The 21,466-nt window shown below is 31.3% G+C and overlaps 1 protein-coding gene across 6 annotated transcripts in view; it reads left to right on the top strand.

Annotated features, from left to right (window-relative positions):
- The window catches only part of USP15 (ubiquitin specific peptidase 15), a 108,950-nt gene that overhangs the window by 38,408 nt on the left and 49,076 nt on the right, over positions 1 to 21,466 (top strand). For all 6 annotated transcript variants that reach the window (XR_004324535.1, XM_006192376.2, XM_006192375.2 and 3 more), the window contains 2 exons: positions 5,640 to 5,785; positions 9,816 to 9,877. Coding sequence is in view for 5 of the 6 variants with exons in the window: in XM_006192376.2 (XP_006192438.1) it covers positions 5,640 to 5,785; positions 9,816 to 9,877 (208 nt within the window). In the remaining variant the exon portion in view is untranslated. The remainder of the gene's footprint in view (positions 1 to 5,639; positions 5,786 to 9,815; positions 9,878 to 21,466) is intronic.

Here is a 21,466-nt window from a genome sequence, read left to right as displayed (position 1 = left end):
TTGAGTTATTTATCCTTTCTAGATCTTCTTGTCATTATTAGGTGAGTTTAATATTTGTGCCATTTTACTTATTTTAAAAAATCAAATAATTATTGTTTTAATTTAGCACTTGAAAATGTGTATCATGTTTGTAACATGAATATAAATTAAAGTAAAATAAATAAAAACCTGTGTAGATAAAACTTTGTCAGGTAATGTAATATATAATAATAATAATAATAATAATAATAATAATAATAATAATAATAATAATAATAATAATAATAATAATATGTACCCTTAGCATGGAAAATGACAATTGTTTATTTTTTTTCTCTCAGTTTATTCTTTGGACTCTAAATATAATTAAGTAGATACTTAAGGTAGCAGGCTTAGCATTGTTGTGACTCATTGATTTTTTTTTTTAATGAGTAGGTTACAGAATTATAGTATCAAATATAAGTGTGCCTAACTCCTTCTATATATTTATATATTTACATATCTTTATGTATTTACCTATCTGCACATATATATTAAAATATATGTAACTTTTAAAAATTCTGTTTAAAAGCCACATCTTAAAAATCAAGAATGTACTGAATAAACAAAACAAAACTCATAGGTAACAGAGAACAGATTAATGGTTGCCAAATGGGAGGGACTTGAGATGTGGGTGAAATGGGTGAAGGGTATTAAGAGGTATAAACTTCCAGTTATAAAATAAGTCATAAGGATGTGATGTACAGTATGGTGACTATAGTCAATAATATTGTATTGTAAATTTGAAAGTTGCTAAGAAAATAAATCTTAAGCTCTTAAATACACTTTATTAAAAGTAAATAAAAGTACTTCTGAATTGCATGAATACCTTTGACTTTCACCACTTAGTCATTTCACTGTAGGAAAATAATTTTAACCCATAATTTTCATGAAATAATACCATTTTCAGTTCCAAATGCTTAGTTAATCCTAATGTTTTTGCCAAATATTATGTATGAATTTTTTATTTTCCCTCTATTTATTTAGCTAGAACATTTGTAATTTGAGGAATAATTTCATATAAACTCATACAGTCATCTTTCTAAAATGAATGCTTAAAATATTAGAAACTTCATATATAAATGTCATTTTATTATATTGTTGTGGATAAAGTAACTTAACTTGCATTTCTAGATTTTTGGACCATACTCAGGAAAGTAAAACATTCCTACATCCTAAAAATGAAAAGTTTTTTTTAATATATATAAAATTACATTAATCATAATAGTAAAATGTGCACAATAGGAATCTATAAGTCTATCAAACAAAGGTGATCTTTTAAAGTTAATTCAGAGATGAATTTTTGAAATGCTCAGCCAATTGGGATATAAGTAAGAAGCTACCTCTTAAATGTTTGATGTAGTTTTCTAGTAATTTTAAAGAAAAAAGAAAAACAAATTTTATCTTTCATTATTGGAACATGTTCAATTTTGGTATTTTCTTTGTTCCTCATCTACAGGAAAATATAAATTTTTGAGACAATAAGATCTTATTTTAGAACAGTAGTTCACTGAATAATATTTTTAAACTTGTTATATGAAGATTTGAGGTTTAATTTCTGAACTCAAAACAAGCATTTTGGAGTTTTCACATTAGGTACTAAGTAAGAATTTATCAAGGAGATAATTTATAAAGAATCTTTGATTTGGAAAGTTAATGATTTGCATAGATTTTAATCAGCATAGTTTAAATTTACTAATACTTTAAATGCTACATGTAACATTGGTTATATGCCTTAAAATTTTGTATGAATAAATTTTTATATAGCTAACATTTCTTATTGTATTAAAATAATTTTTTCAAATTTTGTTATCAGTACTTTTGTGGTCATTAAACAGTTTTAAAGAGAATGAAAAGGAAAATATCAGAAAGAAAATATCAATGTATACGTGTATACTGGTCACATTTCCTTATAGTAGGCCCAATTTTGAAAATCTATATTAGAGCTAAGTTAAGTGAAAAATGTTTTACAACACTTAAAAATAGTCTAGTCAGGAATTTTAGAGACTTCATGGTTATAGCTGTCATAGTGGTTAGCAGTTATTGAATGGTTACTATGTTTTAGGCACTTTACAGGAAATTTCTTATTTAAACCTCAGCAATACTATACTCTTATCTTAAAAGGTGTTGGAGCCTAGGCTTAGGCTAAGTTAGCTACCTCAGTTTACCCTGGTACCAAGTGATAGGCCCAATATTGTAACTCCTTAACCAGGGCTCTTATACCAGTCTCATCTTTTAATTGATTCCTTGCACAATCGATGCAAGTGTTACTCAGGCTTATTTTGTTTTTCTATAGGAAGTGAGTTGTGAAAAAATAATGATTTTGATAAGAAAGGAAATACGGGATGTATATTTTTCCATATGGTTTTTTTAAAAATCTTGATTAAAAATGATCAAAATAGCTGTATACATGAAATATAGCTATATAAATTATATGAATAGAATTCAGAAATAAAAAGTACCCGTTTTCTGTTTTTACCAAATTAATAAAATGTTCCATTTTCAGCTAGTACTGCCTACATTGATTTATAATAAAAATGGTAGTAGCCATAGGCAGGATCTAAATAACTTACCATGTTCAAAGCAGAATATTTTGCTGTTTAATACTTTTCTCCCTAAATTGATATGTTTGGATATTGAACATGTTCCAATAAGATAGATAAAATTTGTTTAATTTTTTCTTTAAGGATACCACTGAAAAAATAATTTGTATTATAAAATTTGAAAAATGCTTTGTTTATAAAATTTATTAATATAATTGCTTAACTTTCTTATTAAATGTTCCACTAGAATTGTTTCTCAGAATAATTTTATTTCTGTTATCTGTGTTGTTTTTTTACCTCTGTATACTTTTCATTAGCTGTCTAATATAATGTAAAAAAATATACACACGTTCTCAATACCTTGACATTCTCAGCTCCAGTGATCTTGATCTGCACCCAGCCTCAACCTCCAGTTCCCATAGATACACCCTCGGCCGTCATTGTCTATAACTGCACTTACCAAACCTCAGTATAAGCAAACTTCTCTCTGGCTGCTCCCATTTTCTCATGAGCCTACTATATCAGACCTACTACTCCCTTGGCTCTGCTTCTGTGGTGGTCTCTAAGTACTTTTACATTGATAAATTCAATGTTCAAAGTCTTCCATTTCTTAAATCTGCCAACAAAAATTACCATACTTACTCGCTTTTCTGTCTAGAAATATTTTCTCTTAATATGGCTGCTGGGGTACAAATTCTCACTGGCCACATCTTCCCAGAATCCTTTGTAAAATCTTCATATTTCTGGTCTTAAAACATCAGTGTTGCATGCTTAGTCCTTGGATCTCCTTTCTTTTCCTTGATGAATTCCTCTAGTCCACTGGCTTTAAATTCTTCCTATATTTTGATATCTTATAACTCCTACCCAAACTCTTCCTTAATTCCAGTCTTAACCTTTCCACATCTTCACATGTGTCTAATAAGAATCTAAAGATATAACATATCTGAAACTAAATTCTCCCCCTTCATCCTAAAACCTACTATCCTGTCATTTTTCCCCCATCTAAGTAATCATCACTTGCCTTCCAATTGCTCAGGCCAAAACCCTTGATATTCTGATTCACCTGTATTTCTCACCCTGCATGTATACTCTAGCAACATGTCTTCTAAGCAGTTCCTTCAGAATCTGTTCTTAGTCTGACCATGTAACACTGCTTCTGCTGCTTCCACCTTGGTTTACAGTGCTGCAGTAGCCTAGTCTCCCATACTTGACATCCTGTAGTTTGTTCTTCACTAACAGCAAAGTGAACATTTAAAATGTCATTTAGATCATGCGACTTCTCTGCTTAAAACTCCTCAATGCCTTCTCTTCTTGCTCAGATAAAACAGAATACTTTCATACCTCACTGAATTCTACATGATCCTACCTAAGTACCTTTATGGTCTTATTTCCACCTTGCTTATTCCATTTCAGCTGCATTGGGCACCATGCTGTTGTAAAACATACCAGATATATTCCAACCTCAGGGCCTTTGCATTACCCTTTTCAAAACTCAACAAATGAGATATTCCCATATGTGTTCATATCTATTATATAATGTATATAAATATGTATGTCTTAATAGAAAAAATGCCTGGAAGAAGAAATACGAAAATGTTAACAGTGGTTATCTCTAAGTAGACATTTTATTTGTATTTTATTTTCTTATTGCAAAAAATTGCTTTCTGCAATCAGGAAAGAAGTACTCATTTTTATAGAAAGATTAAAATGATCTCCCTTCTTTGGCTTCTTCATCTATCCTAGATAATTTTCTGTTTCTTGATCTGAATATTGCTTCCACAGGTGATTCCGCCTTGGAAAATTATCATTGTATACTGATGCATTTTTCTGTATACATTTACACTTCAATAAAAAGAAAAAAAAACCCTGCCAAAATAGAGAACAGTACTGTCAGTATATGTATATTTATTCAATGTAATTATTTAAATAGTCTGTCTAATTTGCTTTAAGTTTTGAAATACATCATAATATTTATCACTTATTTAATGCCTTAATCAAACTCTGACAGACTACAAGACTATTAAACAATGTTAGCTGTTAAAAAAAAAAAAAAGAATGTTAGCTGTTAAGTAGAACATAAACAATGTTATTGGACTAAATTTATATACGTAGGATAACTATGGATTTTTATATTTTTTAAGAGAACATATATTATTAGGTTTATGATTCTATAAATAATGTTTTATTCAAAACTAACCAAGTATTCTAAAATTTAGGAGTATTTTATATTTCTTTGTATTTCATAAAATATTTTAATTACAGTTTTCTCAAGTTGAAGTTAGGTAAGTTATTGACCATAATTTGATAGATACAGTATTATTTTCTAATATCTCTTTCTAATGTTTAACTATTTAAAGATTCATCTAAATATGGTACTGAAACTTAATTACATCTGTACTCTCAAATACGTAGATACTCCTATGTCTTATTTTACAACAGGTTAAGGTGCTACAGTTTAAAAAAAAGACTTCTGCTCAGATAATTGGTTTAGAAATAAGGAAAATATATGGTTTTACTTTGGAAACAAGAAATTTTGACCAACACAGACATCTGTGTCTTCAAGGAAGGCACTTTTCTTTGTGTCCCTATATTCTATTTTATTTTAGTTAGCTATTAAAATTGTAAATTGTATTCAGTGTAATATAAATTAATCTTAAATTGATTGTGCTGTAACTTAAAATATTTTTCATCTGTGCCATCTCTGACTCATACTTTAATTTCTAACTCCAACATATTATCAGAAGATATATTGCTTTTATAACGTGTAAAAAGTTTAAGCTCATCCTATGTAACATAAATTATATTTTAGTGTTATATGATTGATTTTTACCTTTTGAGATCTTAATTTCCTAAAGTAATCATCTCTCAGAGTTATAATTACAGTTTTGTTCTTAAAAAGTACACCTGGTCTTAAAAACTTTCTTTATTGTTTATATACTTCCTACGTATTTGTTCATCTATTCTTGCTATTTTATCAGTATTTTGAATTTAGGACTTTTATGCTAGTGAGCTCTTAGCTCTATGTAGTATATTTTAAAATATTTATTATATTTATGTATCTTTCCTCCTTAAATCCAGATACAATTGAAAAGGAAATAAGAAAAATCTTCAATATTCCAGATGAAAAGGAGACCAGATTGTGGAACAAATACATGAGTAATACATTTGAACCACTGAATAAACCAGACAGCACCATTCAGGATGCTGGTTTATACCAAGGACAGGTATTTTTTAGCAATACTGTTTATTTTAAGCATACCATACATGAAGCTATTTTGAGTCACAAACTTTATGGCTATCCTGATAATCTATAATGGGTTCTACTGTCTCTGGTTTCCCCTTTCTAATTCATCTCTTCTCTATCCTGACTGGTCACTAATTATAACTTCTGCTTCTCTTTTTGAGCTTAAGAATAACCTACTTTTTAAAAAGAAATTATTTTCCACCTAAAACTAGCTAATGTAATAAGGGGTCAGCCAACTTTTTGTAAAGGATCAAATAGTAAATACTTTTGGCTCAGTGATCTGTATGGTCTCTGTCACGACTACAATTTTGCCATTGTAGACAAAAGTAGTCATACATGGTATGTGAACAAACGGATATAGTTATGTTCCTACAAACTTTATTTACAAAAGCAATCAGTGAGCTAAGTGAACTGTAGTTTGCCAACCTCTGCTGGAAGGTATCAACGCTCAATTTGGTCTTTCTTTATAATATAATCCAAAGAAATAAATGTGTTGAGAAATGGAAATATTTGGACACAATCAGCAAGTCCTACTGACTTCTACCTTCTAAATATCTCTATTCCATTACCAGCCCTTATCTTTCAGTAATCTCTTAACAGATCCCTCTGCCTCCAGTCTTTTGCATGTCCACTCCTAGTCTTCCATATTTCTGTCAGAGTACTCTTTCTAAAATGTAAACCTTATTATTTCCTTTCCATAAACCTTTCCTGGATCCTTAACAATTGTGGAATAAAATCCAGGCACCTTAACACAGCATGCAAATCATGTTTTATGCTTTTGCCTAGTCCTCTAGCATCTTTAGATCATCCTTGCCTTGTGATTTGCACTGACAATACCACACTGAACTGCTTATAGTTCCCTGAGCCTACTATGCTGTACCATACTTCTGCACTTTTGTGTATGTTGTTCCATCTGCCTGTTGTACCCTTCTTCCCATCCCTGCATTCATCCAGAAAAAAAGTCCTTTTAAAGATCCAAATATTTAAAGTAAGCATCCCATCCTATCATGTAATCTGACCGGATCAGATTATTTATCCTTTACATTCCAACTCAAATGTCACATCATTTCTTCAGCCTTTCCTGTTCTGTTTATCTCAATATTTAGTTGAGGTATAGGATTTTTTCTTTTTTTCTTTTTTTTACTTTGGAGAGAAAAATTGCTCTCTGAACTTCCATAATGATTTACATACATATCTTTGTATCATTTATTATATGCTTTAGTTACTTACATATTAAGCTCCCCAACTAGAGTATGAGGTCCTTGTTTCAGTTGGACTTTGTGTCCTATTTATTTTTATTTTGGTATCTAACACAGAGCCTGGTGTTTCAGTATATGCAAATTTTTGGGTTTTTTCTTCTGTTTTACTTAAATTACTATTGATATGTGATATATGTTATTAAAAATTTCAGAGGGACAGAGGGAAATTAATTTTTAGCAAATGCCTAGTCAGATATTGTACTAGGCTATAAAACAGTGATTTTCAGACTTATTTTAGCCATTATATTCTTAAGTGAAATCTTACAAAGTCTAATATGTATTACAATTAAAATGAGTTACCCAATTGAAGCTGAGGAGACATTTGGAACTCTACTGGTTAGTCAGCATTACTCTCCCTAGTCAACCAACTTTCTCTCTCTGCCTTCCAGTAGACATACAGTTCTCTCCCTGGTTACCATCCATCAGGCTTTGAGGTAGCTCCAGGAGTACAATTTAAAATACATAGAATTACTTCTTTAAATCTTTTCGTTAATTGACTCTATATAATGGCTATTATTCTACCTGTTGTATACTTTAGAAAGCGAAAGCTTAGAGAACTTAAATAATTTGATATTCTTGATAGGAATCCATTTATCAGAATGAAGAGGACAGAATAAATTATTTTAATAAGATTATTAAGTATCTTTAAGGACGTTTGATCTTTTGCAATAGGAATGGTTCAAAGAATATGCATTAAAATTTCCAGATTTTGTGCTAGTTATTTTCTGACTGATGATAAATGAACTAAACAGTTCCCTGGACTAAATTCTTTTTTTTTTTTTTTTTTTTTTTTGAAGTTGAAAGCATCCTCTGTAAAAACTGAAACAACGCTATGTTATTGAAAAGTTTGCCTCCGAAAATGTGTTGTCTTTATTTCTGTCCCTTCTATGCATGTGTTCAATTTAATTAAATTTTGAAATCTTTCTAAAAGTATTTTTATTTTTAGTTAGTTTTACCCATGAGCAAAATTTTATTCAGAAAGTGATATATTTGAATAAAGGAGTGAATTTTCACATTTCTGGCACCATTCAGCATTAATATCTATGACTGTAGAAACATAAGGAATTTTACATGCCGGTACTGCTAGAAACATATTACGGTTAAACTTTAAATAATTTGTTTGAATCTTACTTCAGCTTTAGGACCTTCCTTTACAAAGCAGACCATAAACAGTGATATTAAGTGCATAACTTTGAAACTTTCTGTGGCTGAAATCTTTTGTTTTATAGCTGATTTAACTCCTATGAGAGACGAAGTTTAAATATGTATGTATATATGTGTATTTATATATTATAATATCTGTGTAGATGCCTATATAGTTAAAAGTTATAGTGAAGGAAAACCTTTCTTCAGGTGTTAAAAATTACTCACTGAATTAAATTTTATAAATCTATAAAAATATATAAATATATAACTATATCAGAATGATATCAGGAAAACTGAGCATCATGGATAATTGCCTATGGTAGGTAGGACAGGAATATGGTCAGAGAGGGATCAGGATGGTGGGTATGTAGTGCACTTATTCTTTATATGCTACATATATGCTTCATGTATGTTTTTTGAAAGTAGGAGATACAGATTTTTTTAAAAGATCACTTTAAGTATTTTAATTAGCATACTCTTTCAACAGTGTGGTTCCATGAGTTTTTTAAATCAGTGTTTTATTATTTGTTATGTGTTATATTTGTTATATGTGTTTTGAAACAAGCTTACATTTTACATGGTTAAGACCCAAATGCCAGCTTACAGATTGCCTGAAACAGCCCATAAAAGTATATTACTAAGAGTATGTAGAGCAGGTTGCGGAATTACAACTTGAAGAAAAAAGAGTTAATAAAACTGAATATGTAGAATATATTCAACTTTGTAATGCCTTGAAATTCAGGGTATGTTTTCCATATTATAGTTCTCTATAGAAATTTAGATATTAACTTCTTGTTGAGATTATCACATATTTCTTTTAATTATGTTGCTTAGTTTTTCTTCTTTGCACAGATTCAGGCCCTAGAAAAACTAGAAGAAAGCCTTCTTTTTTAGACTGAAAGATAAGAGAAAAGATTCTGAGCTGTTTTAAAATAAAGTGTAGCTCACCTTGACCTATACTTTTCATTTATCAGAGGTGATTTTTATCTATCTTAACCATGCTGCCGTAGGGAACTTCAGTCTGATTCTCACAAATGTGGCTCTATCACTTATATATTAAAAGAGTCTATAATTTACTCAGTGATAGTGTGACAAATTTCAAAGCCACAAATAATGTATAATCTGTAATTTGGAATTGTCTTTGTCTCTGTTCCTCAGTGTTTGCATAATAATAGTTAGCTCAGATCATACATCAGTGTTTCACAACGACTCTAACCATTTATTGAGCGTCTGTTTTTTGCGAGGTACTTTTACAGGCTACAAATAGAAAAGAAATAGAAAACGTACTTCCTAAATTCAAGGAACTTATATTCTATGTACTTGGTTTAAACTTTTTTATACTTAAAGCCATGGAACCAGTAATTTTCCTCAAGTGTATTAATTTCTTTCCTCCTGACTGTCGTTGCCGACTTATTACAAATAAGGTCTTTTTGTCTCCCTTGCCCTGCTTTAGAGTCAGAATGGAAATACCTCTTCACTTTGTCTACTGTGTCCTTTAAGTAACTGCAGATTTGCTTAGTTTCTTAGCACATACAGCTAATCTTCTAAAGCTACTTTAACTTCAGGGTTAAGGAAAAACAGTCTTTTATTGTGTCATATTTGCAGGTATTAGTGATAGAACAGAAAAATGAAGATGGAACATGGCCAAGGGGTCCTTCTACTCCTAAGTAAGTGCTCCCACTTTTTATAGCATAATGCATGACTTTGAAGCTTTGATTTCAGATAATAAAATCCAGAATGATAGAAGAACCTAATTGTATGTTGCAAATATATATATACCTTTTTTCTACTTGAATATATTTTTCTCAGTATAGAAGTTACCTAAATTTGCACTTAAATTAATATGCTGTATTTAAAAAGCCCTCCAATTCAAATCTCTTTTAGAATAAGGTACAGTATAAATATGTTATAAATGTTATGGTACATTGTCTCAATAGAATCAAATCACTATTAAACATTTTGTTTAATATTTTTCAAGCTTTTTTGTGATTTTTTAAGTGTCTATTTAAAGGATACTGTCAAAATGAACCTGATGTGAAAGCAACATTTTTTTTATTTAAATATGTTTTAGAATCTAAAGCACAGGTAGAGACAGAGGAGTAAAAGATTAACTTTTTTTAAATTTGGTAAGAACACTTACCTTGATATCTACTCTCTTAACAAAGTTTTAAATGTGTGTGCTTACAGTATTAACTGTAGGCACATTGTTGTACAGCAAATTTCTAGAATTTATTCATCTTATAAAACTGAAACTTTGTTCCAGTTGAATGGCAACTTCTCATTTCTCCCTTTCCCTGGCTCCTGAAGACCACCATTCTGCTCTGTTTCTATGAATTTGACTAGTTTACATAACTTCATATAAGTGAATCGTGCACTATTTGTCCTTACTTTACCAAGCATAATATCCCTCAGATTCATCTACATCATCACATATAATAGGATTTCCTTCCTTTTTAAGGCTGAATAATACTCCATCATATGTATATACCATATTTTCTTTATACTTTTATCTATCAGCAGACATTTAGGCTGTTTCCATTATCTTGACTATTGTAAATTTACTGCCAAGAACTTGGAAGGGCAGATGTCTCTTCAAGATACTGGTATCATTTCCTTTGGATATATACCAAGAAATGAGGTATCTGGATCATGTAGTTCTGTTTTTAATTTTTTAAGGAACCTTCATACTGGTTTTCAGAGTGGCTGCACCATTTTACATTTTCACCAACAGTGTATAAGGGTTACTATTTCCACATATCCTTGCTAGTATTTATCTTTTGTTCTTTTGATAACCTAAAAGATGTGAATTGGTATCTCTCTCATTGTGGTTTGATTTGAATTTCCCCAGCGATTACTGATGTTGATAATCTTTTTCATATACCTTTTGCCATTTGTATTCCTTCTTTAGAGGAATGTCTATTCAAACAAATCCTAGGCCCATTTTTTAATCTGGTTATGTGGGGGGTTTGCTATTGAATTGTAGGAGTTTCTTGTATATTTCAGATATTACTCCCTTATCAGAAATGTGGTTTAAAGATTTAAAAATAAGACCTGAATCTATAAATCTAGAAGAAATCTTAGGGGAAAAGCTTCATGACATTGGTCTAGGCAGTGATTTCTTGAATATGACACCAAAAGCGCAAGTACCAAAAGCAGTAATAGACAAAAGGGACTACATCAAACTAAAAAGTTTCTACACAGTAAAGAAAACAAGCAACAGAGTGAAAACGCGACATACCAAATGGGAGGGGATATTTTTTAATGGTTTTAGGATTTTCAGATCCACACTCCATTATCAGAGACCAAGGGCTCATTGAATTTCAATAATTGGACTTTTAAACCTTTGAGAAGTAATACGGTACATGTGTCACCTGTTATTTTACTATTTCTGTAGAGTCCAGGGGACTCTCCTAATTAAGCACATTAATATTCAGCAGGTATTCACACTAAAGAGAATAAGTAAGGACTATAAATAGCTCATATCAGTTCAAGATAGATTGCTCTCAAGTGAACTGTGAAAAAATTTTTAAGTTTTTAGAGCTTTTGGAATTTCAGATTTTATGATAAGGGGTTGTGAATTGTATTTTGAAATCCTTAAAATAATGATTCTCAAATTAATTATTAATAATTTAGTAATTGCTAACCTAGCCAATGAAAGAGAAGAATGACCTGCCACTTAATTTTTTTCAAAACTAAAATGCACCTTTAGTGAGTAATTCTCTTTCTTTTTTATCTTCTGTGAAGTGTTTTACTTAAAATTTTTCATGGGCATATGCCTAAGTATATTAGTTATATTTTACTTTTACTCCTTTTAGTTGGATATAAGGGTAGAACTTAGTATAAGAAGATACTAAAAGTACATGGTAGTATCATGTAGATTTCTTGATTGATGAAGTTTTAGAAGTTAAGAATATTTTCTTTGTGAATATTCACATTTAGTCTTTAGATCAGAACTACTGTTTTTTTCTAGCTTATCTTTAGATTGTTATATACTTGTTGTAGCTTTAAATAATTTCTGAAATTACTGAATTGCTTGTGGGTTAATATAAAAATACCATGAGTTCCAAAGATTGATAGATCTTTTCTACTTAAAATTATTGATATTCATCTGAGAGATAAAACTGTGTATTTTCTTTTATTATCTTTGTTCCTGTCTAGCTCAGGACCATTTTTATTTAAACAGCTATAGTTACTTGCTTGGTCAGAGAATACAATTTCTTATATAATACCTTACATATTATATACATGCAATAAAATATTGGTAAATGAAGGTGTATAGTGGAGATACACAGAAGTACAGTTGAGCCCCATTCTTCACTAAATCAACCAGTTTATTAGGGAACCCAAATATTAAAACATGAAAAGTTAAGTATCCATTCACTGTAAAGTGTGAGAAATACCATATAACAGTATGTCATAAATTGCTAAATGATAGTTATTAGAATACCCAAAAGAAGTTTTTAATTAGCTTCTAGTATATGAAAAGACTATCAGAAAACTGAGAATAAAAGGCAGTTCTCCTAACTCAATAAAGCCTATAAATCCAAAGTCTGTAGCAAACATTATATTTGAGAAATTTTGAACATAAACCAAATAAGAATCGAAATTTTAAAAATAATAAAATTCACTGTTTGCATGATACAGTCATCTACATAAAATCCGAAAACAATCAGCAGACTACTAAACCTAAGAGAATTCAGTAACATTAATAAAAGATTATTTATAAAAATTAATAGGTGTTTTCCACACCCATAGGTCAGCGGTTTTTTTTTTTTTTTTTAACAAAGAACCAGATAATATTTTTAGCTTTATGGACCATAGGGTCTCTGACTCAACTATAACTGCTGATAGAACTCGAAAGCAGCAGTGGACATTGAACAAATGGACATGGCTGTGTTCCTGTAAAACTTTACTTTAAAAAGCATGTGCATTTGGCTTGTGAGCCGTACATTCCTGACCCTGCTATATAATACTAGAAGATAGCATAACAAAAATTAACCTAATTAGGAATGCATAAAACTTTCATGGAAAAAAATTCTAACTTCATTAAAGATGAAAGATTACATGATAATCTTAACCTAGTCTGCTTCTGTAAATCTGTCATGTCAGTGCCTCATATTCAAAATTCTGTCCTGAGCTTTTTTTTCTTTAGGGTGTTTTAGGGTGTGTTTGTGTGTGTGTGTGTGTGTGTGAGAGAGAGAGAGAGAGAGAAATTTGACAAATTCATTCCAAAATTAGCATATACCAATCAAGGTCCAGGCCTTAGAAGGAAGTGCTGAACTACTAGATAGTGAGAACTACTACAAAGCTATAGTAATAAAAACAGTATGGTCCTAGCAAAAGAGAGGCAAATAGACTGGAATAAGCTAGTGAGCTTAGAAAAATTCATGTATGTATGAGAACTTGATAAGTGGCACTGCTAGGCAATAAGAAGCAGATTGCTTAAAGCAGATAGGTGCTTAGCTTTTATTAGAACTATTTGGAGCTCACACATTATATACAAAGACAGACTTCAGGAGAAATGAAGACCCAAATAAGAAATAAAAAGCTTTAACATTAATAAGATATTTTGTAGCATATCTATGACTTAGGGCTCCCAGAACATAACATGAAAAATCAGTGGATTTGATTACATCAAAATTAAGTATTTTTGTTAAAAGAACCATATACAAAGTTAAAAGTCAGGTGTCAGTTTTAGAAAATCTTAAACCTACAAGGAAATGATACCTACAGTGTGTAAAGAACTGGTATGAATTAACAGAAACAAAGCAAACAAACTTTAAAAAAAAATAAAAAATATAAGTTTAAAAAAGGGGAAGCCCAAATGCTGACAGGTAGCTGAGAGGATACACAAACTACTAATCAGAAAAATTAAAGTGTGAGCTGCAACCTAATAGCCATCAGAAATGACAAAAAGTTAAAAGGGTGCTAGTATAAAGTGTTCAGAGGATTGTGGGAGAAATCTTATGTACTTATGACGGGAATACAGACTAGTGCCACCAATCAGGAATGTTTAATCCCTCTGACCCAGCGCTCAGTGGAATTTTTACGCAGGTCGCTGAATATACAGTCTTTGTAGCTGCGTTGTTTGTGGTAGTGGGGATGTGAAGGCAACCTAACTAAATGTCTATCCCTGGTGGAATGAATGAGAAAAATGATGGTGATATACTGTGGAATACCAGTACAGCAGGTAGAAGTAACAGTGGTGAGATCTTTAAAACTGGATAAATTTTTTTTTTTTTTTTTTTTTTTTTTAGTTTTTTTTGAGGGGAGAGTAGGTAGAGGGAGGCAATTAGGTTTAGTTACTTCTTTTTAGAGGAGGTACTGGGGATTGAACGCAGGACTTTATACATACTAAGCACACACTCTACCGCTTGAGCTATACCCTCCCCCCAAAACTGGATAAACTTTAAAACATACAGTTGAGAGAAAAAGTAAAAAAAAAAAAAAAAAAAAATGAGATTTAACTCAGAACCGTTTAGGTGAACTGAGAACAGAACATACTACATAAAAACATAATACCTAAGATCACTGAGAAAGCACCTGTAGTGGAGGAAAATAGAAGTACAGCCAAAAAAACGTTTGAGGAATTACCATTTGCTTTTATTTATATGTATATAATTGAAGTAAGAATGTAGATTCTTTTTTCTGGATGAATGCAGCTTTTTTAAAAAGCAAAATTCTGTATATTCATTGAAATCACATTATAAGCACATGTAGACTAGATAAATTCGACTCCAGCAGAGGGCATGCAATTTAAAGTTCCTCAAGAAAGAAATTTCAAGATATTAAGATACAGAATAGCCTGTTTTATGTGCTTACAATTGTCATATCTGTCAGGAAACAACCCCTGGTCCTCAACATAGAATGAAGATGCTGGTTCTAATGAACATCTCTGACCTGGGATCTGTCCAGTGCTCATACTGCTTAGCACGTAATCAGTTCCTACCTAGAGCATTAAAAGCTAAGAAAAAATCATTAAAAGCTATAATAGGTGATAGAAGGAAGAATCACGTGAGTTTGTTAATAGCGTTGTTTTCTAGAGCTCATCCCCAGAATTTCTGATGTGGTAGGTCTGGGTAGGGCTTATGAGTTTGCACTTCTAATAAGCTTACAACACTATGGTAAGATTCTAATGCTGTTGGTCTAGGTATCACACTTGAGAAATTCTATAGGTAATGTTTCTTAATATGTATTGTGTGAACCACCATAGGCGGTAGCTTCCAGAGTCCTCCCCCAAGACCAGCAGAATATAAATCTTTATGAGGGGGGCTGCTTATGAGCAAGAAAATTTAAGAGCACCACTACAGTGGGCATATGTTCACTAAGAGAAAGCATGTTAGTATCTGTGTGACTTTTCCATACCACTGAAAACAAAGAATTTAATTGTTCTAAAGGTTTTAGAATCATAGTAGGCCCATTTTTATCAGAATGGAGACCATATATCTCATCTGAAAAAATGTCAAATATTAAAAAAAGTTAACGGTAAAATACAATTTTGTTTAAAACATGTAGTCCTATAGTTATAAAAATGTATACACTCTAAGACAACACAAAATCTATATTAGAAATCTAAAAACCTGGCAGGGGAGGGTTTAGTTCAGAGGTAGAGTGCATGCCTGGATTCAGTCCCTAAGTACCTCTATTAAAAAAAAAAGTAATTACCCTCTACCCCTCAACAAATTTACAGTATATGTCAGTTATGCCTCATAAAACTGGAAGGGAGTAAAACAGAATTGTTTTTTAAAAAATTAAGAACCTACCTAAAAAATATTCAGAAAGTTTTCTATCTGTATTTTTCTGCTGAATATCAATATATAATTTGAATTTTTCATCTTTATATTCATACTATAGTTTTAAATACTCAGGTGCTTAATTTTTTCAGAACTTGCATTTGTAATCTAGTTTTTAAGTATCTAATTTCTTAAAATCTCTCAAAAACACGATATTTTCTAATGATACCTTAGGAAAGCTTAAACAACTTTTTTTCTATTTTGTTAAATTGACTATTTTTTTTCCAAAAGTGTTGGCATCAGATGGATAGTCTAATTATTCAATTGGGTATAGGTGGCTGCTTACATCTTATATTTCCAAAGGTTATTTTAAAGTAGAATAGTTTTAGAAGCCTGGAGGTTCCTAAGGAGAAACCGATAGATTATCCCTTTCTTCAGAAAATGTGTTTAACGTTAACACCTTATTCCTCAGTTAGAAGCAGTGCAACTTTATTTATTTATATTAATTGACTAAGTTGTACTATTAATTTTTTTCTGTGTGGTTTCATTTAGGTATAATTATTTCAAAAGATGCCTTTGAGATTACTAACATTATAGAAATAAAAAGATCCAAATTTTGCTATTTTCCTGAAGTAAGCAAAAATTCTTGTGAGGGTAGCATGAGAAGTTGATTGAATTCAGACATTTTTATTAATTACTCAAAAATATGGGTATGTTACACAAGATTAAGAATCTGGTGAAAAAAATTAAGGGTCATTGATGACTGTGAAGCAGCAGTTTTTGTAGGCTAGAAATCATTCAGCAAAGAATCCAGAATCAACCAGGTAAGGCACGAGAGTTTAAAAAAATCAAATGGAAAACCAAGCTAGTCGTTCTTAACTCACACATCCCTCTGCCATCTGTGTTGTTCTGATTAATGGAATTCGAAATTGGTAACTGAAACACTAAGTATAAACTTAATCTAGTGCAGTATTATTATTTTTACAACACTCTGTCCCTGAGTGCTCTGCTTAGAGAGACGATACACTTTATAAATAAAACCATGGCATACTACTCTTTTAGTTAGGATAAATAATAAACATCTAGATGACTCTGCAATATTCTGGGTTTTTTGGGTTTTTTTACACCATCCATTTTGATATTGTACCTGTTTAAATACAGGTAGAAAAAATTAGCATATACTTCTTTAGAATTTTTTAAAGTTACTAAACCCAATTTGCATATATAGTAATTACAAGGTTAACTATATAAATTGATTCAGAAAGAGTGGATAGACCTATTAGATTGAAAATTATTAAAATGCTAAAATGTATATATATATAAAATAATAAAATTATTAAAATGAAATTAATAAAGTACTGTCAGAAAAAGTATTGTTCTCATTTTAACAATAAACTGTACAGAGACCTTTTAAGTACTTATAAGCATGATAGTCTCTGCTCATTTGAAACATTAGTAAATTTGGTTGTGACAGTTTTATTTTGGTACCAGAGAGCTATGGTTATTATAGCCAACAGAAAGTGCATTCTTTTTTTTTTTTTTTAATATGTTGTACTTTATTTTTTAGGGGTGAGGTAATTAGGTTTACTTATTTATTAATTTTTTTAAGGAGGTACTGGGGACTGAACCCAGGACCTTGTGTGTGCTAAGCATGTGCTCTACCATTTGAGCTATATACCCTGTCCCCAGAAAGTGCATTCTTGAAGTTTTTGTGAAAGTATACAGATTTGTTACCAATTTTAACCTTGTTCAGATACTAGAAGTGGGTGATTGAGTGACTTTGATTTGTAGGAGTTGAGAGGATGGCTCAAGAGCCAGCTTTTCATTCCTTGTCATTCATTCATTCATAGTCATATATTTTTAATTAATAACATGTCTTCAATTTGAAATGCAACCTGTGAGCCATAAATCTAGGATAATATTCCAAAATCTGCAGTTTGCTTTCATTTTTAAAGACATTTTGAATCTATAAATTTTCTTTCATACATTATCTCATTTTATCTTCTTACTATTGTTCTCATTGAGAAAAAGACATAAAATGACTTTTTCTGAGACTGTGAAGTTTGGGGTAAGAACTATATACTAAACTTTAAAGGGTGTCTCTAAGTAATGATATAAAACAAAGATCAAATAGAGGGGATAATCCTCAAGGTTCAGGAAACTTGGATCCTATTTTGTCAGAGAGGCCAAGGGAAAGAAGAGCTTCTAGAAGAAAGGGAATGGTAAGCAGTGCTAAATGATGCAGAGATTAGGGGGAGAACAGAAGAGATTCAGTGTATTTGACAAATGGAGACAGCGTGAATGAGAAGTAGATTATAGGAAAAGAGGAGACGAATACCTAGTCAGGAAATGGAACAAGTGATATAGATCACTCATGAAATGTACTAAAAGAAGAAAGATAACTAAGGTACTTGGTTGGAAAGGCAGGATTCCTGGAGAGAAAAAGAAACTACATATAAATCTGTTTGTTATTTAAGTATACACATCCTTTCCTGGGTATTTGCCACTTAATGATAAAGGTGGCATAATGGTAGAATGAATGTTCTGTGTACTGCTGTCTACCGATAAACTGTTTTTTCCTGGTTATTTTATTTTAGTGGTCCAAACTCCAAATCTTTTTTGGAAATTCTTGTGTACATAAATAAACACTCCCCATAATTCTGTACTTTGAGGTTCCTCAATTTAATAGTCATTAAGATCTTGAGTGTGTATGCAGATTTTACTTTGAAATGCTGAAAATGCACATTGATTAAATATTGCCTTCATGTAGACAATGTGTCTACTTTCTGTTGTGATAAGATAATGTATAATCTAGTACTATGTCTCCAAGTTTTACCAAAGAGAGCATGGTCACAGTCAAGCTTATTATAAGCCAGTGTTAGATTCAGTATTTAAAAGTCGTATCCAAATCTAATTGCTGTTAGGACATTTTGATAGTACATTTTATGCATAAATGAATGTAACTTAAGTATAGAGTTCTCATATAGATACATGATATTCACAGGTACTAAAAAAAATTACTGGATATTTTATTTCTTCCTTTCTCTCCTGGTTTGTTCCAAAAAGGATTTGAGCAATTTACAGCAAAACATACAAGTCAAGGTTAACTGTATGAATAGATACAGAAGTCAGGACAAATGGAAAATAAATACAGTAAGATGAAACCAGAGAAGTTAGTTGGTAGGAGCTGTAAGAGCTTTTGAAGTTACTAAAATTGATCTGCAAATGTTACGGACTTACTTTGGATCCCGATTCAAACTAACCAACTTCTGAGACATTTGGGGGGTAAAAAATGTAAACATGAACTGAGTATTAGATTGGGACAGAGAGTAGTATCAAAAAAGATCTCTTGCCTGCTAGGGATGTATATGTGGTGTTTACAGGTGAAATCATAAATGTCTGAGATTTACTTTAAAATAGTCCAGCAAAAACATGAAGGAACAGAGGCTGAAAGGATTATAGATAAAACAGGAGTGATAGAATGTTAACAATTTTTGAAGCTGAATGACTGATACTGGGTACTTGAGAACTTGTGTATATTTGGAAATTTCTATTAGACATCAAAAATAAAAGTTGCAGTTTTGGTGCTGAGATTCATAATGGCTGAAGAAAGTAACTGTAATTTTATTTTTTTTAAATGAAATGTTTTGTCAAATCCCATATATATCACTCAAAATAAGGAACAAAAATTAAGTTGTGAGAAACAATTTATATATAAATTTCCTTAAACTCTCTCTTTCTATTTTTTAAGTATTTAACACCTGGCCTGACATAAAGGAGACACACAGCAAGTGCTTGTTGAACTGAACTAATTTTGTATCTCACAGCAGTGACAGTGTTTAACTTTCAAGAGATTTAAGTTTCTCTTTTTCTCTACGAACTTACCTTAAGATGGTTGTTAGAAATGGGGAGAGTTTAAGGTCAGTTTTGTTTTTCTTAATAAGATAATTTTTGTTTTATAGTATTTTACAAATTTCGGTTGTTTTACGTCAGGTTTGAAATTAACTAAAAATTTTTAAAATAATTGTTTTGCTGTGTCTGCATTCAGACTCAATTTCTCTATATTTTGATTGCTCAATATGGTATTAGATTTTCATGTATGTTAAATATTTAGGTAACTTAACCAAGAATAAGCCTTGTTTTTCTGTTGAGGTAAGAATTTCAACTTAGCCTCGAATTGCAGGCTTTTAGTTAAAACATTGGGAATACAGGCATTAAAATACTGCATTCAGTTGTCAGGGATGAAGTTTAATTTTCTGTCTTCATGAAATCATTTCAGGTAAATTGATGTTGTACCTTTTTCTGTCTTGTTAAGAGATGAATTGCTGTCTTACGGTACACCTAGCCCAAACAAGCCAAAATTAGTTTTAACACTAGATAACTGGCTTAGCGTCTACACTGTGTATATTCTAAGCATTTTTTTCTCTTGTCTCTTCAGAAGGCTATTAGTGCAGAGTTGCTAATGAACAGTGTAATTTCCATATTATATCAAAGAAAGAGAGCTGAAGAGCTCAGGTTATACTCCACAGATTGACTAATTAACCCCTAAATTAACTCCACAAATGTTAGCTGGGTTGGGCTATGTGTAATCTAGGTCAGAAGTTGGAATCAGAATAGATAAGTGATCTAATTTAACAATAATGCCTGTAGCAGCATTGGGAAAAAGTGTTATCATACTTCATATTTACCTGTGGACCACATCCATCCTTCTCTCTGATCTCCATGCTATTTAAGGACACTCTCTCTACCAATGGTTTTTATCCCAATACTTCCTAGACCTTGCTTTTTTCCTTCATTATCTCCTCTCTCCTGCATATATAAATGCCGTATCTATGGAGGACACTCAGTTAACCCTAGTTTATGCTTTTGTTTCTTTTCCAGTGTCATCTTCCCTGCTAGGCTGTAAATATAAACAAATCTCTCTTATCTTTAAAAATAAAAACAAAAATCCCATAAACTTCCTCTGAATACCATTTAGTTTAACTTTTATTTTTAAATTCAGGGCTGTGTGTGATTGGGTTTGTTTATTTATTTATTTATTTTATTTATTAATGGCAGTATTGGGGATTGAACCCAGGACCTCATGCATGCTAGGCATGCACGTCTACCACTGAGCTATACCCTACCCCACCCAGCTTTGTTTGAAACCTAGTTTATTTGACCTCTCTTTAATACTTCGTTTTGATAACTATCTCCTGTAGAATTTCTCTTATTTTTAATCTGTGGACTGTTTTCACCTCCCTGACAAATCCCCTGGCTGGCTGGCTCTTCCTGTCCAGGGCTGCCTGTTTGATTGAGTGGGTTGTGTATGCACAATTCTTGGAGGCATTATTCACACTGTACTCCATGTAAAAGGCCATCCTTCGCATTGTGCAGTTTTACCAATCATTGTTTTTGTGCTGTTAATGCAAGTATTCACCCAGTGAAGGAGGTTAAGTAACATTTAAAAAGCATGTTGGTGTTTTTATTAAACTAGTTTTGACTTCATGGACAGATGCCCTGAAAGGATCTTGTAGCCCCCTC

This window comes from Camelus ferus, chromosome 12 (assembly GCF_009834535.1).
Source record: "Camelus ferus isolate YT-003-E chromosome 12, BCGSAC_Cfer_1.0, whole genome shotgun sequence".
Lineage (NCBI taxonomy): Eukaryota > Metazoa > Chordata > Mammalia > Artiodactyla > Camelidae > Camelus > Camelus ferus.
The sequence above is the reverse complement of the archived record's forward strand: the minus strand, read 5'-3'. Positions and strand labels throughout refer to the sequence as shown.